Consider the following 25,476-nt stretch of genomic DNA (forward strand, 5'->3'; position numbering starts at 1 on the left):
CACCCCCCATGTCATCAAAAATAAGCAAAGCAAAGACCCCCCTGCCCCCCTATAGTGCTTACATAATACTTGAACGGCCCCTTACTCTTTTAGAAAACTTTTATGATTGCTGGCCCTGCACGAATGTATTTTAAAAAAATAACACTTTCAACTATTTACATCTGGGGGAATGGAAACTACTGCACTAAGGACGGGTTGTTTCGTAGAACTTGAACAATTCATCAAATTTCAACGTTCATTTTCAAGTTCTGTGAAAGATTTTTTCAAGTTCTGTTTTTATTTCAGTTTTGTCAAGCAACTAGCCTACAATGATATATTAACAGAACTTGAATAAGTCTTTCACAGAACCCGAAAATGAACGTTGAAATTTGATGAATTGTTCAAATTCTCCGAAACAACCCGTCCTAAAAGTTTTACAATTAAGTGAAATGAATATTTGGTTTTTTATGATCACATCAATATGCCGACATATGTACCTTACAAAAGCATATTTTCATTTCGCGTGGTCGTAATTTTAAATGCAGTATTTTCCATTCTCTGGGATGTAAATAGTAGGCTTTTATAGTAATTAAGTTGAATCAAAGTGTTATTTCAGAAAAAATCTTCGTATTGAGCGTGGCCAGTAAAACTAAAAGATTACCACTGTTTTTTATCACAGAAAACGAACACAAAACTAAAATATATTTTTCACTTTTATTGTTGAAAACTCGAATCTCAATCTTAGACTTGTCAGCAGTTGTTTGACATTTTTTACGATTTGACAGATAAAAATCCTACATTGTAAACATATTGTAAATAATGATGTGCTAAAAAAGCATAGACAAAATGGGAAAAAAATGATCGCGGTAAACAAAAACCAATGTGGTTTTAGGAAAAGAGGGGTGCGCGGGAGTAGGAAAGAAATGCTCAATAGCACATATAATTTGGTAAACTTTTTTTACAATGATTATTGATACATACCTAATAATAACAGTCATTAATAATAATAATATTTAGTTACTCATTTTCAACCTGTAAGACAAATAATTTGCTGTTATGTTTTTATATTCATACTCTCCTTTATCATTATGGTTTAATATTAGTATTATGGACAGCGACAAAGTAACTAAATAGGTAAATACGACATTCGTTATTTGTTTCGGTCTTAAAACCGTTAAGTTTTCGATTAACGAGCGGAATTGATTGTTGTTATTCTACTTCCTGTAATTCAAGGTTATAATATATAAAGAACTTGTTGGTCTGGTAAGTTTCTGCCATAAATATACCACTCTCGTTTCTGCTAAGTATCTGGTAGGTACGTACCTGTATTATGTTAATATATTATGGTTATATTGACCGGCAATACCTTTATTAGGTAGACACCTAGTACTTTAATAATTTTACCAACTTTTAGTATACATCAGCCATTGGGCTGATTGACTAATTTTATCGTGAAATGCAGGCAAACTCTTTGGGTAGGTACTGGAGCAAATAAAAACAATTAAAACGTGTTTTAAAAAGCAAAATAGAATAAAATTATTGTCAGACTTGTGACCTTCAATTTATACCACTCTCACAACTGGATCAAGGCTATTGACGACTTTCAACAAAATGAACACTGAACAAAATTAATTCCTAGAAGTGTGATGTATACCCATTTAAAAGAATCGAAACTCTTGAGCCTTAAGCCAATGACGTTACAATATAAATAGACACGTTATTATCTAACAAAATTAACCCAAAATGTGACAAGTAACAAACACTCTATCTTGTTATAGTACTTATATCAATGTTCTTAATTCAAACGTTCTTGTATGACAAAGATAAACATTCAAAGAATATGTGTGCATGAACGAAATAGACATAACACCGGACAGCATTTACGTACTTAAAATTTGCTTCGAATTACTACGTTCTACATCACGGGTGTGACTGAGATGGCAAGATATGAACGCTATACGCGATGACTTACTGCCAGTAGGTTGTCATATAAACATTGCATTTATATAGCGCAGTTTAGTGTCATTTCACTTCAAGTCATGAGGTTGTCCTTCTTATACTTGTGTGTTGCTACGTTCGCTCTCTCAGTTTATGCAATTTTTACATTGTCGTTTTCGGGTAGCTAAAAGCCTCGCGAAGAATTGTTTTCAGTAATAAGTTATGTGTGTATTTACGAATGGAAAGAACTCCGTGAGATCTGTTTTTCTGTAATGATTTTTGCACATCTCAAAAGCACAGGAAGGCATTGTTTTACCAAAGAAAGTATCTAGAGAGACGTATTTGTGGCTGCTGGTGACAGCTTGTCTGATAAACGAACTTATGTGCGATACTAAACGCAGTAAATTTCAAATGTGTCCACTGGACCTAGTTCAGTGAACCATACGTGTTATTTCGGTAGTCCATCTTCTATTTTAAAATTCATCTGAATCGCTTAGAGGTAAATTAAATTGATTAGAAGAGAAAGAGCTGACAATACATTTCTACAGGTTTATCGTTTCAGTTGTTATAACTACGAAAAAGATAAAAACATTTATGATAATACATCATAAATTACACATTATTCCGACGTTAGTTAACTCGACTTTTTTGCATTTCGTCTTAATTGGTTCAGTAAAGATAATTTTTTTAATGTGAAATCGTCATGTTTATTTGGACTTTTTTATTCGCATTTTTTCAACATTATGTAACCTAACCTTACCTAAACTACCTACCAGAAGAAATTTTGAAATAGTGACTATCTTTTCGACAAATTGTATTCCTTATTTATTTGAAGTAAAAAATGTTACTTAAAATATAGGGTTTTCCAATAAGAGGTGTTATTTTGATATTCAATCGTAAAAGATCAATGGTTTCGTTGCTTGTGTGGCACGTAGCGCCGTCTTGTTGAAATTAAACGTTGTCCAGATCAATACCATCCAATTCCGGCCATAAAAAATCATTAATCATCTCTCGATAGCGCAATCCATTCACCGTAACTGTTGCTCCAGCCTCATTTTCGAAAAAGTAAGGTCCAATGACTCCGCCGGACCATAAACCGCACCAAACAGTCAGACGTTGAGAATAGAGAGGCTTTTTAACAATAACTCTTGGGTTTTATGAGCCCCAGATGCGACAATTTTGCTTGTTGACGTAGCCACCGAGGTGGAAATGGGCCTCATTACTCAAGATGATTTTTCGATGGAATTCTAATAATTAATAATAGTTAATTTCAAAGCGTTGTTGAAGCGCGTATCGTTCCATTTTTATTAATGGCGTAGTGTCTACTTGTCAAATGTCAAAAAATGACAGCTTCAAAAGTAACATCTACCGAAATAGCGGGCTATTCAAAATAACACCTCTTATTGGAAAACTATATATGGTTCATCAATTAAGTAGGTAGGTGGTACTTACTTACAAATATTATGATTTCAGAGGAAATATTTGTTTTGATTTATCAAATAAGAGAAAACAAGAAACATATTTTTTGGACGCGAGGTCTACCCTGTTCACAGAACTAATGTACGAGGTTTGATTAAAAAATATGCGGAAATTTTTATGAAACAACAACATGTAAAAATAATCACTATAAAGACAGAAAACCTTCTTGTATGATGTCTGATGCAAAAAAAATCAAGAACGTTGGGTTCTGGCGTCGTGAAATTTTAACGGGTTTTTGTTTGGAAAGTTTAGGTCAATGGAATCATTCAGCTTACAAAGTAATTTTCGTACTGAGCAACGGGAATTTCAAATATCCACATAATTTAAGCGTTGAAACTTTTATGAAACGTACTACTAACGTTAACTACGTAAACTTTTTGTACGTTACTAGAAAAGTTAAACCTAACTTGCCTAACATATAATATGGTAGCAGAAGTCGGGGACGCCCAAGGAAGACATGGCACGACCAAGTGAATCAGATACTCGAGTCGGGCCATGTCAAGAGTCAGAATAATAGAAGAGTATGTATGAGACGATGTATGAATGTGAATGAGGCAAGGAGTGTGTGCAAAGACCAAGTTGTTTGGCGGTCCGTCCTCTCTGCCTACCCCAGCAGGGATACGGTGTGATGGTTAGTTAGTTAGTTAGTTAGCCTAACATATACATTTTAATTTGCTAATTATTTATGCAGAAAAACTAACCAACGAATAACTGCTCGTATGTTGGCACATTAACGTTATTTATCTTTACAATATCTTCAGTAGCGACGCCCCACAGTGTACAGATAATTTTTCACGTCTGTAAATATATGATAACATATATTTTTTAATTCATTTTCTTTATAAGCAGAGATGTGCTTTATTTAAAATAAATCCATTTCAAATGGAAATGCAAAATGCAAAATGGGTATTTTCCATTTTGCATTTTAAATGCTTTTCTAAAAACCATTTTGCATTTTGCATTTTAAATGCTTTTCTCAATGCATTTTCCATTTTAAATGCTTTTTGCAACATTCTTCCTACTATCTCCACTCATCTTTTTTTCATAAGCCCCAAATATCAGTCGGTCCTCATCCTCACTATGAGAGATAATTTACATTTGTCAAGTTGCTCCCTGGTAGGAGCCCTGGCAATTGAGTGATACCATTACAAAAAATATTGATTCAAATACTGAACATGGGGCCATGACGCTGTAATATTAAATGTTAGATAGCAGTTTCTATGTTTTTACATTGGCAACATTAGTCCCGCGCAAATTTTTTGTGGTTTCATAATCTGTAGTCGTGGTGTTTTTGGATTTACCATCATGTAATATGTTTGTTCTACATTGATATCCATTATTAAATGACAAAATTGTTTAAAAATTCTATAATTATTTTAATTGTTTGACCTGATAAACCATTTTGCATTTTCAATGCATTTTGAAAATAGGTATTTTGCATTTTGCATTTGAAATGCTTTTCTAAAAACCATTTTGCATTTTGCATTTTCAAATGGAAAAGTTTAGACCCATTTCCATTTTGCATTTCAAATGGTTTTGGGTACCCATTTTGCACATCTCTGTTTATAAGTTACCTATTATAGGTCGCGTAATTAGATTTAACCCAAATAACACAAACTTAGGATTATGCGTATTGGTGCATATAGATATAAACTTCCGACAGTGATTTCTTTTGGCAAACGTCACTGAGAAACAGCCGTGTAACTTGTTTACACGTTCTCAAACACAAATTTTTAAAAAGTTCTTTAATTTTTTAATAGTTTTCCGGTATTTTATTTTTATTAAGTACTTACCTACCTATATTAAAATAACTTATTTTTTTTAAATCTCTGGAATTTTATTTAATGAAGTAGTATTATAATAACTTTGAAACGAGATGTATGTAAGCAATGCATCTGCAACAGTAACTACTGTGTTCGAGGAAATTCTAATTGCGATACACACAACGTATTTATGTATTAAGTACCTGCTTCATATAAAAAAATATTATTTCAATGATATTTTACAGAAACAAAAATGTGGCTATCACCAAAGTCCCATAATATATGCGTCATTTTATAATATGACTCACGAAACTTTTGCAAGACAACTTTTTCCTGACGTTTCTAGTTTACTTATTAGAATCCAGAACATTTCACATAAGAATAAGAACACAACAAAATAATTAAAATGGACAGTACTTATCTATACCTATACAAATAATATCTATGGATTATAGTTAGGTAGGTACTATAATTTCTAAAGCAAAAATCTGTTATGAATTCGCTTTGCTCTAAATAAATCTTATAAATAATACGAAATCGTTGTACTCACAATAGTTAGAAAGTAGAACACACACAAAAACATAAATAAAACATGTATTTTTACGAAACATTATTAGAATTTGGACGGAAATATCACAGAAAAGGTTTATAAAACTATTTAAATCAAGTCATATCGAATTATTTTATATTTTCATGCCACTAATAACAACATAACCTCCATGGGCAACTTAGTAAAATAACTGCTGGAAACTTAAGTTCGTGGGTACCTCCATTCGTTAGTTACCTGTGAAAGTGTTATGAACTTGAAGCTGGAGGGAGAAAGACTTATGTAAGATTTAGTATGAAAGAAGAAACGGAATATAACCGTTAAACAGGTGTGAAGTTCGTTAGGAACAAATAAAATGTTTTGACAGGCAGTTTGACCAATGTAAGGAAAAATATTCAACTTTGGAGCGAAATTTAAATGAATATCATTTATAATGCTATATGGATAGAACAATAAAAGTTGATTCTGAATATTAAGTTTTATTGAACACCTACGCCATGAGCAAAATGCAAAAGATACGGAGTGACAAATGGCATAACGAAGATCGGTAAGATAATACTCGCTCGGGCGCTGATTTTCCCCATATTTCTATACGCTGTGGAAACATGGACACTTGGAGCTAGTGAAAGAAATCTGATAGATGACCTCGAAATTTGGTGCTGGAGAAAAATGCTAAGGATTACATGGACTGCCAGAATCCATTCTGGAAGAGCTAAATATCCACAATAGGCTTTTAACTGTCTGTCTACAACGTATATTAAAATACTTTGGACCCGTTGCTCACCATACTGAGAACTCCACCTGGAAAGCCAATGGTCACTGGCAAAGTGCTTGGCTGGAGAAGCAGAGGATTGTCACCAATGCACTGGAGTGACCAAGTATCACAGGCAACAGATAAAAACGCGTCAGACGCCATTCTGCCATGTTCGCAGAGCCACCTTCTTTTACACATGTTATACGAATATTTATTATTGCAGGTACTGCAAATCCCACCCTGGGACATTGAGGTATTTCGTCGATTCCCGGGTTAGTGGGATCTATATTTAGTTATTATCTGATTATGAAGATGATGCACGTTTTTTTGGTTGATTTCGATCCCCTTATTGTCACGCTACTAATTAATAATAAATAAATACAAACACTGTTTACTTAATAATTATTTTTATTTGTAAAAAGATGGAGATATTACAAAAAACGGTCCGATGACGGTTGACCGAAGGCGTGCTGGCATAGTTGGTCATTCTTCGTGCCACGCAAATGGGACATTATTTGCATACAATAATAACAAAATGGAAATTAATTTATTGACATTATAATTAGAAAAAAAAACAAAAACGAGATAACTAGGTACCACTGACGTGTCCATTCGATTATACATTTAAATAAATAATATTATTATCCATGACTTTACATTCAAAATACACCTTTGTAAGCATCCTTTTTTATAAAGTGAAAAATAAATAATATCAAAAGATGATGTGATGACGGTGTAGTTCAGCCTGGGTGATGTCACAATGCAGAAATGCAACGCTTCCCGCGTTTTATGAATCCCTCGATGTTGCCAGGCAAATAGGAACAGTAAATTGTGTCTTGCTGTTTGAGGGTGCTTGTCGGTGAAGTTATGTTATAGATGGATTACGCGGCTTCGCCGGTGTCCTCCTCTTCGGCGGAGGCGGTGAGGAGGGTGATCAGCTTGTTGGTGTCAATGAAGCCTTTGTCGTCGATTTCCATTTGGTCATAGGCATCGTCGACTTCCTTGGCGGAGAACTTGTCTCCCCAGGTCATGAGGGCGTGGCGCAGTCTCTCGCCGTCGATGAGTCCTTCCTCGTCGAAGGACTTGAAGGCCTTGATGACGACATCGTCTTCATCGGAGCCTCCGGCCATCCTGGCGGCGAAGAGCATCAGCAGCTGGGTGAAGTTGATTGGTCCAGAAGCCTCGTTGACCATCTCGTCGAGTTCCTTCTCGCTGGCCAGACGGCCGAGGGAGTCGAAGGTGGCGCGGAGATCGTTCTTGCCAATGATACCATCCTTATCGTGGTCCATTAGCGAGAAGGCCTGTAACAAACAATACGTTCAAGTCAGTGACTTCATTCAATCAAAATTACTGTGGGATTAGTGAAATGCTAACATGACTCCAGCAGTGTTAAAGTGAGAGAGAAAGAGTTAATTGCCCATAAGTAGTTGCATTTGGTAAAGCTCTATCTTTCTCATCCCAGATATCTCATAGAATAGACACTAGTCTCAGTAACCTCCATATTCATTGTACCTTGTATTTAATAAACCAATTATTGATTAAAATCAATAAATCAATTATTGAAACAATTATTATCCTACACTCTCATAATAATATAACAATTACACCACCCTTTATTCATCATGTAATTACCACTGTGCCATAAGTGGTTTGAAAACCTCTCATTTTTAATCAAAAGCAACTTTATTAAATTGGCCAATTTAGACTCGCCCAATTTAAGCTACATAAATTAAAATGATATATTTCCCGATGAACCATATCATTATTTGCTGCCTAATCGATAGTTAAAGTGAACAATAACTTTTCTTCTCTGTTATATTTTTTACCCTTTTTCTATTATGTTGTTAAGAAAATTACTTTCACAAAGAAACTGTTAAATAGTAATCAAAAATATGTTTAATTTTTTGCTTCCCATATGCCAAAAGCAACACATGTTTCGTTATTTTTGACTAAATCCCTCTTTATTTCTAGCTATTATTTAAGGAACCCATCTTTTTTGACCAGTAGGTACCTAATTTGACAAAAAAAGGTCACCAATAATTTTGGACTACTTGGACCAATTTAATTAGGTAGGTACCTACTTTCACCAGTATTTATTTAACATTTTATTTTCCTTACCTCCTTGAACTCAGCGACCTGCCTCTGAGAGAACATGGAGAAGACATTGGATCCGGTCCTCTTGGCTTTGCGGGATCCGCGAGACGATTGCCTCTCGGAGCTGCCGGTGCTGGCGGGTGCGGCTGGAGCTGGTGCTGGGGCCTCTTCGGGGGCGGCGGCGGGCGCTTCCTCTTCCTTCGCCTTCTTCTTCTTGATCTTCTTATCCTTATCCGCCTGAAGAACCAAAATAACAACACTTTAAAATACGATTTTTTTGTTATGATTTCTTTGATGAGTGTTAGAATGATTGTTTATTATTGACTACTTCGTTGTATATGTTGATGAATTCATTATTTGATGGTGATTGAATTTTTGGAGAATTGTCAGTTTATCATGATTAATTTGATAAGTGTAGTCTTTATTGAGTGCCTTGAGGAATGATCATTATTGAGTATTTTAATGAGTGGTCATTATTTAGTGGGTTTTTTTTATGAATGGTCATTATTGATTGTTTTGATCATTCACTCATTATTGAGTGTGGAGTATTTTGATTATAATTGACTAATTTAACGAATTTTGCATATTGCATAGTACATATATTGCTGCGTATTGCATTTTTATTATTTCACGGCATTGTTGCACATTTCATGGTATATTTTGATGAATTTATTAATTAATGGTCATTGTTTAGCGCTTTTATGGTTGGTCACTATAGACTTTGAGGCAAATGGTCATTTTTGAGTGTTTTGATGAGTGGTTATAATTGAATGTTTTCATTCATGGTCACTATTGACTCTTTAAAGAATGGCCATTGTTGACTTATCATTACCTCAATTTTTTTGACTAATTTGGCTAGGTACATTAAATTTAGCTTCGATTGAAAGTTGTCGATATTTTTCTTGTAACGATTAGTTTAACCAAAAAATTTTGAGTTTATTACGACATTATTGTCAAATTACGACTTGATTACACGATATTACGACTTATTATCAACTTGTTCGTAGACTGCCAATAGCGTAATCGATCAACATTAGCACAAAAATAGCTTAGGTGTATGTATATACATTTTTTATCTAATTTCAGGGGTGCCCAAATATTTGGATCCAGAATGACTTCGTTCTGTAATATTTACACTAGATAACCTAAAATGTATCTAAACAAAAAATATATTGCAAATTAAAAGAGATAATTTGTTTTTGTAATAAGTAGGTAGGTAGTAGGTAACGCAGCTTTATTAACTATTGAAATGGTTCAAATAAATAAGTAACTAGCCAATGTGTAAACGCAGCTTTATTAACTATTAAAATGGTTCAAATAAATAAGTAACTAACCACTGTGTAAACGCGGCTTTATTTCTATTAAAATCGCTAATAAATGTTTGAAAAAAGTAGCTACCTGTAAGATTTTTCTTAACGCACCATTATATCCAATAATATTTTAATAAAAATTTTAAAATATGTAATATTCAACAATTTCATCATATTTTTAAAAACACTACCGGTACCTAAGCATTGTGTAAACACAGCTTTATCTTCATTATTATTAATTTATAATCAAACGCTTAAATTAGCCAGGTACCTATCTATTCTTTCGTTCAAATGGTTTTGTAAGATACGGACTTCTAGTAAAATAATAAATAAAAATTGCGCAGATAAAAAAGAAATAAATTGTTTCCAATTGTAATGATTGTAATTCGATCTACAACCGCATTGTATTTCCTGGCTGGCAGATTTCCATATTAAGATCGGTCGCTTTTCTTGGCAACCGGTGCGGCCATTAACGAAAATAACCCGGTGTTAGAATTTCAGATTCAACATGGCGGACGGCGGTGTTCGAGGTTTAAATTTAGAATTTAGCGATTTGTTGTTTTTATTTTATTTTATTTGGCCAGTGGATTTTTCCATGTCGATGTAATACAAACAACTATGTATTATGTAATACAAGCATGTTACGAGTATTTATGGAATAAATATAATAAAAATTTGTTGACTGATGAAATAATAGTTTTTTTTATTGAAATGTTTTAGGAAAGCACACAGCTGTTTATCTACGATAGATTTTATTTTATTTGCACGAAGCAATACCAATTAAAAGTACCTGCTTATGTTATTATTTTACGGTAATTATTGAGATCTCGTGTTCCATAACTTTTTACGTACAAGGTACAGATGCACAAACTTAGATGTGCAGTCGGGGGCGTCGCTGCGTTTGGAATTTGTTGTTGTGAAAATTAAACGTTCGTTAGTTTCTTTGTTGTTTTTGTTTGCATTCACAGAAAAGTGTGCAAATGTGTATTTGGGAAGTATATAAAACCTTAATTTGAGCTTGAAATTTAAAAAAAAAGACAAAAGGAGAGGGTCGAACTTGATGACGATCTATTTAAGAGATAAGTAATCGATATTACCAACAAAATAATCCTTTTTGTAATAACGTTAAAATAAATTATATTTTTCCCATAATTACAAGTCCCCAAAAACATTTCCCTTATGTTGAAAACTTTGAAAGTACGTCACTGTCTTCAATTGCAATAAACTGTTTATATTTTTCATTAACTATCCATAAATGATTTTTTCGAATTTGTGAGATTTGTATATTGTCATAATGATGGTATAATTAGAAAAATTAAAGCATGAATGTATATGCATGGTATAATAAAATATGTTCAGTTTATTTTTAAGTTCAATAGCGTGTTATATTAACCTACCTAAACAATCTTTCAACAACACAGTAGAAGCGATACGGAAATCTTTAGTTAAATTTTTAAATTAACTTTCACAGAAGCAGTTTACAAATTGTTCGATGAAAGTAATTCACGCTCAGGTATTCAGGATGTTCAAATTTCAAATTAACATTAACACAAAGAAATTAATCGGTTCGATTTTCAAGTTAACATTCACAGAAGCGGTTTAAAAATGACACAATGAAATTAATCCATTGGAAAAAAAAATCAAAATTCAAATTAACTTTCAAGGAAGCAGTTTAAAAATGGTTCAATGAAATTATTCCACCCTTGAGCTCTATTTTTAAATTAACTTTCACAGAAGCAGTAAAATGATTCGCTGGAAGTACTTCACACCTCCGTTCAATTTTCAAATTAACTTTCACAAAAGCAGTTTAAAAATGGTTTAATGAAACTAATCCACGCTTCGGTTCGATTTTCAAAACTTTCACAGAAGCAGTTTAAAAAGATTCGGTGTAAGTAGGTACTTCACGCTTCCGTTCGATTTTCAAATTAACTTTCACAGAAGCAGTTTAAAAATGGTGCAATGAAATAATAAATCCACGCTTCGATTCGATTTTCAAATTCGTATAAAGCTCGGTTCACACTGCGCCGTTTATCACAAAAACAAATCTCGAGACAATTAAGTTGTTGTAGGTAGGTACTACACTTTTCACTGCATTTCCGGAGTGCGCGCACAGAACTTGGACTGGTGTTTTTTTTTATTTATTAGTTTTTTTCATGTGTTGGGTGTTTAAGTTATCACTTGGTGGCACAACTTACCATTTTGTGCTATTGAAGAATGACCGTTAACTCCTGAGACTGGCTACAGACTGGCGAGCTGGGCTGGCATGGGTTGTTCAGGTCGGTTCCCGACACCTACCCCTTCCTCTTCCCCCCAATCTCCCGGTGGTATAGGACAGCCATGAGCCCATATTTAGTCGGAGCAAAGAGTTAAATCCGTACCAGCTTCATTCCGTTTGATAATTCCAGTGGACTTCTCAAACTTAGCATATATTATCATCAGGAAGAACCGACTGCGCGGTTAATTTCACACAAAACTTAATTTCAGTTTTGAAGATTTTTCAAATGAAAATCGAAATCTTTAATGGCCTATAGTTTATAATTAAAAATACAAAAAAATAAAATAGCTTGCCTGCATGCTAGATATTTGCTGTACGTGCTAAAGGGACTAGAACCAAAAAATACTAAGTCAGTGCGTGGATCTAAAAAGCTATGAGCACTAATGCTATTTTTAATGAAGCCAAATGTAGGGTGAGAGGAAATTGCCTGGCAACCATCTTGTATGACAAACTTTTAAATGATTTCTATGCAAAGTGGTGCGTAATAAATTGTTATAATTTTATTTTTGTGTTGGTGATGCAGTTATAACGGATTAAGTTTTATTGAGTATTTGATGAGAAAAGGAATGGGATACACCAATAAAAAAATTTAATAAGTTTTGGTATTTTTTTATACGTCTTTGTCCTCACCGAATTCACGAATTAGTGGCGTCATTTTTTTCTGTTCAAATTTATATGGATTTTTATTATTATTTCAAGACATTTCTAATGTTCTTCCTTATTTTATGAACTCAGCTGAAGTCTAATTACTATATTCTATACCTACATGTATTCTTAGAATAACCATAAATTTTATCCTATTTGGACCCAAGGCCGTTAAAAATTTCAAGGCCAACCGAAGGTCTTCGTTTTTCCTGAGATTTTATTTTACGAAAATAAGTTTTTATTGGTTGTTTTTTAGTTCTGAAACTTATTCAGACTATTTTCCTATGATAATAATATAGTATCTTATAATTCTGAAAGACGAGAGTCGTAAAAAAATAGGAAACCTAACTTTGTAACTAACGCAGACCGTCAGTTTCCAAAAATAATTGCAGTGTTTCCCTTGACAAAGCATTGATTACACTTCCAATATGGCGTGGAGGTGAAAACTTCACTGGGTTCGGCGGCGGTTCCCGCCATTTCCAGATTTTGGCGGGCGACGGAGCGCAGGCGCGAGCTTTAAAAATGGAACCCGTCATTGTGGAAATTGTATAGTTATCGTCCTTTCGCTAAATTCCAAGATGGAAGATATATTTTGGTATTTTGTTTGGCATACCTAGAGGATAGATTATACGAGGTGGTTGTTACACTTGCTCTTGGCGACATTTCAGAGCAGAGACTTATAATATTAATTTTCGACAATTATATTACTATAAATCGGCGTCTCGTATTATTTTTTAAACATTAATGCATATTTAAAATCTATGAGGAACCATCACCAAAATGATGTTGCGAAATTAATATAATTATCTGATAAATTTTAGTTTTCCCTCATTTTTCGCATTGAACAAACAAACATTATTGACTGGTAGTAGCCGATTGGACAAATGTATTGGGATCACACCCAGGTGTAGCTGGATCAATCCTCTGCAAGCTAAGTCCTTCAGTATTGCAGTCCCGTTTATAACGACAGTAATATGAGGTTTTCAAATAATGTCATGTTTTGAATGTGTCTCTTTCAAAACACAAAAATAAATTGGATAAAAATATATTCTCCTTCGTGTATTATATTATGCATCATTTCTTGACACTTCAATGGATGTGTGAAATATTCACAGCTAACTGAAATTAACTCTGTATAAGTTCTCATATTTGATGATTTTAGACGGTTTTTTTTATTTGAATACCGCACAACAGTCTGCGTCTAACTGCCTGGAACAAGCGGGACTATGGTATCCCCAATTGGGGTATGTTGTGAAGCTGAAGGTAGTGGGTTAGTGGCGAAGAGAAATAGATAGCGAGAGGAACAAAAAACAACAGATAAAAAATAATTTTCGATAGTAAAAAGTCATTGGAAAAATGCCGACCTTCGGTTAGGTTTGAAATTTTTAATGACTTTATTTGTCCAAATCGGATAAAATTTGTAGTTCTAAGAATACAGTTAGGTATAGAATATAGAAGAGGTACTGAAATAACTGACTATTCAGAATTGGTCACCAAACACACGTAAAACCTTTTCAAACAATGCTTCTATTCTGAATATTGATCTTTCATCAGGGCGATACTAACAGTATAAAAAAACCATAAAAGCCATAGAAGTTCCTAAACACGTAGGGTATATCAATGTTCGAATTAAAATATGTGTAAGAGATTTTGTAAGAAATGCTGCTATAATTATTGTCTTGGAAAGAAAATAATCATACCAGCATTTGATTTTTTATTATCCTTGGCAATCTCAAATACAGTGAAATTCTAAAAAATCAAGAAACCGCTTTTAATAAAACTTCATAAAACTTTATAAAACTTTATAATGTGATTTCTTCAATAATTGCAAAATCACTTTGTGGCGTCATTTTAATATTAAAAAAATAAATATTTTTGTTTATACCACCATTTAATAAAAATATTTTTTCGTCGGGATAAATATATAATTTACTTCATTTATGTGGTTTTGAATGATGTCGATTAATTTGATTCTATGTGGTGTATAAAAAGTGATTAGTTTAAATTAATAATTTTAATTATATGCATTTTTTTAAATTACCTAAATAAATATTAGCAGTAAATTATTTAAACGGTTCCTTTGTTTTCAATTTTCAGATCATTTGAGCTAGCTAAGGGTATATTTTACAAATAAAAAGTTTATGCTATACTTAGTTTCTTTCTAAGTCTCATCTTTTGAGATAACAAGACATCTTATAATTCGAAAAATTACGAAAGCAAAATCTATTGTTTAGGTTCTGTAGCTTTTAATTAACTAACCATCACGACATTTCCCTGCAGAGGACGGACCGCCAAACAACTTGATCTTGGCACACACTTCTTGCCTCATTCACATTCATACAGACTCTTCTGTTATTCTGACTGTTTACATGGCCCGACACCAGTATTTGGTTCACTTTATCGTGCCTTGTCTTCCTCGGGCGTCCCCGACCCCTTCTAGCATTCTCTTGCACGTCAGATATTCTCATTACACTCATTTCTGCGTTCATTCGCTCTACATGCCCAAACCATCTATACGGAGAAAACTTGCTGGTGTAAAATATTACTAATATAATAAATAAAAGTCTTGTCCAATTTTTCGTATTCCTGTTAAAAACGGGACTGCAGGCCTTAAACGAATGAACAAGTTTCTAACTGTCGGTAAAACACGAACATGTGTTCAGTAAATTCTTATATTGTAACATTTCGTTATTATATTTATGAGGAAAAGGACACCTGAATTCTATTCTAAATTGACTAATATTTTATCAGTAAATGAATTGCAATCACGTTTTTAACCAGATTTCAATAAATCACCTCGCTTTTATCCATGTGAGCGTTTCTGTCTTTTAACATGTATAACGTTCAATACATGACATCTGTGTATATTCAATATATATTATAACATCTTCAATTATTTTATCTGACATTTCATCAGAGACGCTCACTTCATTGGTGTGCAATTAAAAGCTGATGACTCACCGGATCTGGTATGAGTGGGAAGTTTCGTAACGTGTGATGCCGAAACGAATAAATTAAAGTAATTTAGTGCCACTGGCGGTCAAATCTGCAGATTCTAGTCAATTACTGACAGATATCAAAATATAAATATACGCTTTCAAAAAGTGTTGCTACCTGAAAATGTTATCAAGTTCATCATATGGGTATAGCTAATCTACGTATTTATTTAGTTATTTAAATAGAAAATATATTACTAAAAATATTACAGTGTTTATTAATCCTAATTAGTTAGAAAAAACACATTCCGGGAAGGACAAATTTATAAAACAAGAAGAAAACTATTTAACTAGATATTATGGAAGAAAGGTTATTTTATTTATTTTTTTATTTATTTATTTATTTATTTGTTAAGACATACACAGTACAATTAGATACAATTAGATATTTTTAGTTATTACATAGTTGTAGTACCTATTACGTATGTCTAAAAGGAAGGAAGTGTGTGGATAATAATAAAAATAATAAATGAATTGAAAACAAGAATTATAATAAGCTCACTAATTGTAATTGACTGTTAATAAATAGGAGTTTTGAAAAATGATGTGAAAATATTTTTGAAATATGTCATGCTAAGAAATTTAATAAGTTAGTTTTGTATGTTAGAAAGGAATCATGAAAGATGTCTAAATGTAGTAATTTTTCGTAATGGGTGTATGTTGTGATTGCGCGAGTAATAACTGAATTATTTGCTGCATTGGTATTGTTGGCTTCAATATGAAATAGTGTAGTGTGCCTGGTACGCCTCGTTGGAACATTTAAACCAATGACGGATAGCAATTCGGGACTATCTATTTTATTATTTAGCAGATTATGTAGAAACAACAGGTCTGACAATGTGCGTCTTTTTTGTAAAGTTAACATATTATTTGTAGTATTGTTGTATTTCTTGAGTAAATGTTTCGAAAATTTATTCTGTATACTTTCTACTAAATCTATGTATACCTTATATTGAGGATTCCATATTGTGGAAGCATACTCCAGTGGACTTCTGACCAATGAACAAAACAACATTTTCAGAAATTTAAATTTCAGTCAAATTATATAACAAGAGACTCATACGTACCTAGACAACGGATTATATGCATATTTGCACAAACAATAAAAGCAAAGCACAACGCATATTTGAGCCTTTTTTGTGTTTAGTGCATATTTGGGCCTTTTTTGGTCATTAATGCATATTTAAGCCTTTTTTGGCCGTTAGTGCATATTTGAACCTTTTTGGTCGTCAGTGCATATTTCAGTATTTTTGCTGGTCAGGGCATATTTGAACCTTTGTTGGTCGTTAGTGCATATTTGCACCTTTTTGGTCGTCAATGCATATTTGAACCTTTTTAGAACGTTAGTGCATTTTTCAACGTTTTTGGTCGTTAGTGCATATTTCAGAGTTTTTGCTGGTTTGTGCATATTTGAGGCTTTTTGGTCTTTAGTGCATATTTAAACATTTTTTCGTCGTTAGTGCGCATTTGAGCATTTTTCCATCATTAATGCCAATTTATGCCATAAAATTCTTCAAAATAAAAAAACTGTTGAAATTATAAATGGTTGATATTCTCATTTTTTCTTAGCAACCAGTATTTTTAGGAACTGGAAATTTTTCATCTGAAATATTTTTTGAGGAACCTAACCCAACCTAACCACCCAAGTATTAAAAAAATGTCCATAAAATCTGTTCCAAGAGACATATTCCTGTTTTTTACAGTAAGTCTACATTTAGACATATAATTTAGCGTAGGTAGTGCTAGTGCATATTTTGACATTGATAGTCCTTACTATAAAATTGTCTACTTATAAGTTATGTGTATAGAGAGAGCATGATGAAAATACACGAAGAAAGTTTCTGCAGGGTTCCTTAGTTCAGTAAAATAGACTTTTTAAACTAACTAACTAGGCAGGCTGAGATGGACACCACAACTTAGTCTGACCGCACACTTCTGCTTCTTTCACATTTATCTCACAGGCTCACACATATTCTTGTCATGACCCAATTAAAGAATTTGATTCACTTGCTCTTGCCATAGCTTTCTCGGATGTCCCTGACTTCATATACCATTGACTTTTGTGTCATTCTCATGGCACTCCTTTCTTCGATTATCCGTTCCATATGTCCAAACCATCAAAGACATAATATTAGATAATCTTATTCGCTATGCTTTATTCATCCATACATTCGCAAATATATGATACTAATTTAAACATGAATATTGATAGCACAAGTGTTTCTTTTATTATAAGCCTAACAAAGCTGAATTTTCGATTAGATATATGCGATTGATAGATTTCGATAAAAAAAACAAGTTTACGAATTTATAAAACAATTTTTGCACCGCACAGAGACAACTGTTATATTTTCTTATTCTTTTAATTTTCTATTTTAGCAGTAGTAGGTAGCTTAAAAGTTCTAAATAATCAAGTTTCCTGCGCAATTAAATAAATTTGAAGTGTTATAAATAAATGAATACAGAAAATGCTTAAGCCGAATGATTTATAACATTTTTCTCTCACTTTAAAGGTTTTTATGTTACGAAAGAAAAGTTATTTTTGAAGATAATATCTGACTGTCCTAAAACGGGAATTCCTCCTAGTTGGGCAGTCAAAGTATTTTTTATCTACATGTGTCATTGTATCATCACCTGTACTAAATAAATAAATAAAATAAAATAAATAAATAAATCTACACTTTTGTTATTCCGAAAGGGTAATTATATGAAATTCCCTCGATAGAAAAAAAAATCGCTAATTAAGCTCCGAAAATGATTAAAAACACGTTTTGTTCTATTATTTAATATGTTATAGACATGAAAAAATTTACAGTATATCTTTAAATGCAACTAAAGTATTTTTCAAGAGAGTTTTGCTCTACTTCAAACGAGTTGTGTTTTATTAAATATTTTCACAATTTTCGCTAAAACATTATCATTTTTTTTATTATTAGCGCGGTCCTTCTAACGTTAGTATTTCCCTTTCAAACCATCTTTGAACGCTTACTACGGGGCCTTAAGGAATTAGATATAATTAGTTTTTCGAAGAAAACTTCTTCGAAAGGTTTTCACTTTGTGATGACATTATTTATTTTAATAATAAAATTAGTGTTACCTAAGAATTTTCAATACCGCTTTAAAGTTTACCTAAAAGGTTTTAACAATTCACTAACAAAACTTATTTTAGAGACAAACTACATTACAATGAGAATACGAGACACAAAGAGAACATCAGACATAGACATATGAATATTAGTAGACCTGCCCTAAGTGATTAAAAGCGTATTATCCCCACTCCCCATACCGGTTCCATTGGAGCCGGCTGTGCTCGCGTATGGCCTCAAGTGAAATTTGAAAACGTGACGTCATCATTCTTATTTTAGAGACAAACTACATTACAATGAGGATACGAGACACAAAGAGAACATCAGACATAGACATATGAATATTAGTAGACCTGCCCTAAGTGATTAAAAGCGTATTATCCCCACTCCCCATACCGGTTCCATTGGAGCCGGCTGTGCTCGCGTATGGCCTCAAGTGAAATTTGAAAACGTGACGTCATCATTCTTGTGCGAACTATGGTCGAGGCATCATCGGTTCATTTTACGAAATAACACGGCAAAATGTTGACTTGTACTATGAAAACTTGTAAAAATAGATGTGAAAAAGAGAATAAACCCAATTGTCGTATTACATTCCATATATAAGCATTATTTTACTTTATTTTAAGCATATTCACATCGTATAATATGAATCAGTTGTTACTATCACATCGAGAAACGTCTGGACGCGAAACACAAAGCTGTTTGGTTGCTGGGAAGTAAATTATGAACATTTATAAAAGTGTCTTAACTAAATACTTAAACTAAATATTCGACTCTGAAAATAGAACCGAATTTTTTTGCCGAATTTGGAGTTCGCAAATTTGTTCATAACGTGGCGAGTAATTTGCGCTCCCATGTAAAAATGTCTATTCATTCAAAAGCAGATTTTACTTTTAAGAAGTAAATGGTGATATTATAATGCGAGATGCCTATTTACTGTCAGATTGATTTATTGACGAATCACAGTCAGCTTCACTCCCTTCGTTCTTCAACAGTTGATTTTACCCCTCGCCATTATCTTCTCGTCTATTAATTGCTATGTCTGTGACATCAGACAAAAATGAACAAGACAAAAATACAGAATTGTTATAACTTTATACAAGAATCCTGATTTACATCTTGGTTCCCCATGAAATTTAAAATGTACGCATATTAAGCGAATTTAAAGAAAAATGATGTACGTAATGAGTGTAAATTAGAATGTAAAAGTATACCCGTGTAAATTAGACCACACGTGTGAATGTATTTTAAGTATAATAAACCAGCTGAAGTGTACCCAGCGTTGCTAGGGGTTATCCTTAAGAGATAGAGATAAAAAAATCCACAAGAGATACCATCGCGTACTTTTCTGTAGGTACGCCTTTTTAAGATATACAGGGTTTCCAATAAGAGGTGTTACTTTGAAATTCAATCGTAAAAGATCAATGGTTTCGTTGCTTGTGTGGCACGTAGCGCCGTCCTGTTGAAAGTAAACGTTGTCCAGATCAATACCATCCAATTTCGGCCATAAAAAATCATTAATTATCTCTCGATAGCGCAATCCTTTAACGGTAACTGTTGCTCCAGCCACATTTTCTAAAAAGTAAGGTCCAATGACTCCGCCAGACCACAAATCACACCAAACAGTCACACGTTGAGGATAAAGAGGCTTTTCAACAATAACTCTTGGGTTATATAAAATAGAAACTTTGCTTGAACAGTCTTTAGCCGTATTTGGTGACCAGATCTGAATAGCGAGGTTTTCTCACAACTTATCTCATTTTGTGATGTCATTGTCTCAATGCCTACAGACAGTTGGGACGTTTGCAGCAGTTGGTACAACGTAAGTCTACCGATCAAATAACTGATTCGAATGATACTATAATTTACGCAGGTAATAAATCTAATGTAATGACAACAACGAATCGTTTGTTATGAATGAAATAATGATTAATGAAGTCATAACTCATGTAGATTGGGCCGGATATTTGGCGTCGAGAATACTCTAGTTCTAGTTAGCTTCTAGCTCCGGGAGAATCTCACGTATGAATCACAGGTGTTATAATAGAAGTCATGCGTCACGGTTGGAGTTCTTCATTTCAGTATTTCAGGAAAAATGGAAATAAAAATAAATAAAACGATTTTGTCATTGATACATTGTGTGTTTTTAATGTAATCATTGACTTATTTACTTGGTCGTGACCATTAGTTCTGTGAACCGTCCAAAAAGGATGTTTCCAATTTTGTCTTTTTTAATAATTCAAAACCAAAATTTCCCCTGAAATCATTAGATTTGTAAGTAGGTACTTAAATACCTGTCTACTTAATAATAATAATATTTTGATGATTTTTATAGCGCCGTTTTTGTGCAAAATCACCTCAAGGGCAAAGGTTATTACTAACTATATATGGAGATAATATGCAGTACAATACTTACGTGGTAGGTCACTTGAGATTAACACTTTATTAACATTATCTGATTGTTAAGATACAGGATTGTTAAGATACAGGATTTAGGACACAATTGGACATAACTGAACTTTCTCTCAGGAATGGTATATTTAATTTAAGGGTATGACAGCTTAAAAAGGTAAGTTTTTAGTTTAGACCTGAATTCTGTTGGACTTGTTATGGATCTTAGTTCTGGAGGAAGTTTATTCCAAGCGTTTGGCCCAGATACTCCGAAAGCGCGATCACCAAACTTAATATTTGGCTTGCGCTTAGGTTCCATCAGTCTGCCTACAGCTGAAGATGTTGCTGATCCAAGAGTTGGCTGCCTCAGACCAGTGTTTTCCGGGACACATAGGTCAGAGATGTAGGGTGGGGCCATTTCATTGATGGATTTAAACACCATCCAGCACAATTTGTACTGGATTCTTTCAGGGCACTTGAGCTTAATTACTTAATTAATAAACACGAAGATTCAACGATCTTTTTTTTACATTAACCCACACAGGAGGCCTTGAGGATGTCATCTTTGGGGGATGCTGTGTGGGGGTGTTTTTTAAGGAAAAGAAGGAGAAGAAGTTGTAGAAAGGAAAAAGGTATGAGGGGTGGGTAGGGATCTAGGATTCAGTGTATCCAGGAGTGAAGGATGAATGAATATATTGTTGTAGAGGTCAAAGGGTTGCCCCAAATTAGCCTCTACCGATATGGCATGCCACGCAGGTGGTGGGCAGGCGCAACCTGAACACACCTCACCCGATGAACCCGGGCACCCCTGCTAAATCACCAAACGTTACGAACCACTTGGGGTGACCTATGGTAGAGATGTTGGTTATTCAATAAATGGTTCTGGGTACCATCAGCTACTGTGGCGCACAAGAGGTTAAAACGGCCACCATCTTTGACCTGAACCGGAACGTAACAAACAAATTTGCTGAAGGACGGAATGAAAACCCTCACGTTCAGTCAAATATATATATATTTCAAGTCACTGGTTGTATGTCTCAATTGTAAGTCACTAGCTATAAGTCACAGATGTATGTCACTAGTTGTACGCCTCGGAGCTTTTTTGCTAGTTATTTATAAGTCACTAGTAGTAGTTATGTTATTCCCAATCGGGGTATGTTATGAAACCGGAGGAATGGAAGGGAAGGAGATGGCAAGAGGAAGATTGGGAAATGAATGGCTGTTCACATCTAGTCACTAAAATCAGGAACATGAAAAATACTGAAATACATTTATAGTCATTTTTAACTAATTAACCCTCACGCCGTTTCCCCGCAGGGGTAGGCAGAGAGGACGGACCGCCAAATAACTCGGTCTTGGCACACATTCCTTGCCTCATTCACATTCATACATCGTCTCATACATACTCTTCTATTATTCTGACTCTTGACATGGCCCGACTCGAGTTACGAGGTACACTTGGTCGTGCCATGACTTCCTCAGGCGTTCCCGACTTCTGCTACCATTCACATTTGCATCGTATATTCTCCTTACAATCCTTTCTTCGCTCATTCGCTCTACATGCCCAAACCATCTAAGCGTCCCTTTCTTGATCTTACTCATTACACTTACATCAGCCTTGCACTCTTTGCGGATCTCCACATTTCTCACACGAACATACATAGTTTTTCCACACATACGCCTCAGGGATATCTTGTCTTATTTTCAAGAAAATTAGGACATTTGATCTATATTTGCAGAGCCGTGAAATGAGCTCTTCGGGAAGCTATTTGTGAACAAAACTGAAAACTGAAAATACATTGTGCAGTTCTACTAACTTCACTTGTATAAATTCAAGGAAAACGTTGGTTTGTCTTACAATAATTATGTTTTTATGATAATGCTCTTCGGTGGCGATTCGCAACTTTTGAGTGTAATATTAGAGAGTTAAGATTGAAAAATTATACATTTTTTATGTATTTTCAGTTTCTGAAATTCTGTTTTATTGTTCTGGAATCTTTAGTTTTTTTTAAATCTTCATACATAAAATCAATTTTGAAAACTAGCATAAAACGAGTCTAACTTTTAACTATAAAAAGGTTTTTCCGACATTCGAAGACATTATTTTTAGATAAGTATAATTTTCGCAGTTGATGGACGTCCAACTTTTTTTAGGTTAAATAGTGACTGACTTATGCTATGGACTCTATGATGACTATATGAGCACAAGCATCAGCTTTATCAAGAGAGTTTGTGTAATACAATATAAATCAATATGTTGTAATGAAATTCATGGAGAATTAAAAAAATATATATCTATCTATGATGGACTCTATTTATTTCAGCCAATATGATAAGACAATTAATAATATTATTCACATTACGAGTACAAGCTAGTGGGTTTGTGGCATCCTATATTTAAATGGAAAACTCTAATAGTTTTCTCTTTATCTTTACGTTACCCTAGCATTTAATTTCATCCATCTAGCGCCACGGGTTAGTTCCAATCTGCAAGTTCCAACAACAATTGGTGAAGTTTTACAACATTCACTGTTACTACATCCATATTGACCTAAATTTTAAGTTCTAGATTTGAGCGCCACGAGTGTGTTTTAGGATAAACCTCGGGAAACTGTAGTTTACCTCCATATCTTCATGTTATCCTGGGAGATGGAGACATCTTCTGTCTCCACCTAGCGGCATTAGTTGATTAGTTCCAGCGATATGAGCGCCACTGGTGACCGATTTTTAAATCTACGGTTCCGCTTTCTACCAGAGCGTCACCGTCACAGCATCCGTATTGATTGTCAGTTCCACTAGTGTCTTTTAGGGTTAAACCCGGAAAACTATGTTACCTAACTCCCTGTCTTCATGCTACCCTGATAGATAGACCTTCCTCGTGCACCAAGCGCCATCGGTTTAATTCCAGAAATGTGAGCGCCATTGGTGGACTTTTAAAACATTAATTCACTTTTTTACCAGACTGGCGTTACTCTCACAGCATCCGTATTGATTTTCTGTTCCACTAGCGCTATGTGGGGTGTAACCTGGAAACTATATGAGTTAACTCCGTATCTTCATGCTACCCTGGTACTGGGAGAAAGATGCATCTTCCAAGCGCCACCAGTTTCTCAGCAATGTGAGAGCACCATTGGTAAAAGAAATTTATAACGTTAGTGCCTATTTCTGCCCGTTTGGCGTCGCTGCATCCCTATAATTTAAAAATAATATTGATTCCAGCGCACCAAGCGTCAAATGGGGTGAATGAAGAAAAATACTTCATATTCTACGCTTCATGTTACCCTGGACCGTTCATATTCCTCCACCACCTAGCGCCACCAGTTTGCTGCGATTCAAGCGCCATTTGGTGACCGATATTCAAAATTGTAATACCTTTTTCAACCCACTGGCGTCACTGCATCATGCATCCGTATTGATTTTTATAATAACCTTGACTCCAGCGCACCAAGCGTCAAATGGGGTGAGTTTGTGAAAACTATCTTATCCTCTACACTTCATGTTACCCTGGTAGATAATATAACCAGCTTCCATCTTCTCAGTGTTGAGGCGCCATTGGTGGACATTTCGTTTTCATTCTACTAGCGACCATCACTGCATTCGTACAGATTTTATTAATAACCCCTGACTCCCGCGTACCAAACGTCAGTTGGGGTGAATCAAAGAAAACTGTTTACATTTCATGATACCTTGGTAGATACAGGCCATACACGCCACTTTGTGATTCAAACCCCATTGATGACCGGTATTTAAAACATTATTACATTTTAACCCTACTGGCGGTACTGCATCCAAATTGATTACAATACCGCGTTAATACAGCGCCACAGACGTCAGATAGGGTGAATCTCGGAAAACTGTGAAAGTCTCCCAATCTTCATATTTCCCTAGTATTTTTCTCCACCACCAGCGCCACAGTTTAGTTTCCTGCCACGTTTTTGTAACAATGAAAAACAACGGGATTTTATAATTGCACAATTTGTGAAGCTGAAAGTTAATTACGTAATGAACACATCAGCACAAGGACTAAGGCAGAATGAAGAAAATATATGTTCTAATTTATAGGTAGGTTACCTTTGTCTGAATGACGTTCATAACAAATCCATTTTCAATGAACCAGAGTTTCAAACAGTCACAGACAGATAATAAATATATTTTTGTAATAAGTTTATGAACAAAACCTTAAACTGAGAAATTTAATCGCTGAAGACAATATTAG

General features: G+C 34.2%; 2 protein-coding genes across 2 annotated transcripts in view; both read right to left on the reverse strand.

Annotated features, from left to right (window-relative positions):
• Positions 1-6,622, reverse strand: part of Rsod (superoxide dismutase family protein Rsod) — a 37,874-nt gene extending 31,252 nt beyond the window's left edge. Inside the window, exons 1-2 of the mRNA XM_089646661.1 lie at positions 6,491-6,622; positions 641-773 (exon numbers count right to left, since the gene is read on the reverse strand). Coding sequence (XP_089502787.1) covers positions 641-773; positions 6,491-6,622 — 265 coding nt within the window. The remainder of the gene's footprint in view (positions 1-640; positions 774-6,490) is intronic.
• Positions 6,623-6,850: 228 nt separating this feature from the next.
• On the reverse strand, positions 6,851-12,186 carry Mlc2 (myosin regulatory light chain 2). The gene is made up of 3 exons (XM_089646978.1): positions 12,060-12,186; positions 8,579-8,791; positions 6,851-7,761 (listed from the first exon to the last, which is right to left on the reverse strand). The coding sequence occupies exons 1-3, from the start codon at positions 12,060-12,062 to the stop codon at positions 7,342-7,344; spliced, it is 636 nt and encodes a 211-aa protein (XP_089503104.1). The 5' UTR covers positions 12,063-12,186; the 3' UTR covers positions 6,851-7,341.
• Positions 12,187-25,476: the final 13,290 nt, after the last annotated feature.

Source organism: Hesperophylax consimilis, chromosome 25, assembly GCF_061612785.1.
Source record: "Hesperophylax consimilis isolate HC1 chromosome 25, BYU_Hcon_1.0, whole genome shotgun sequence".
Lineage (NCBI taxonomy): Eukaryota > Metazoa > Arthropoda > Insecta > Trichoptera > Limnephilidae > Hesperophylax > Hesperophylax consimilis.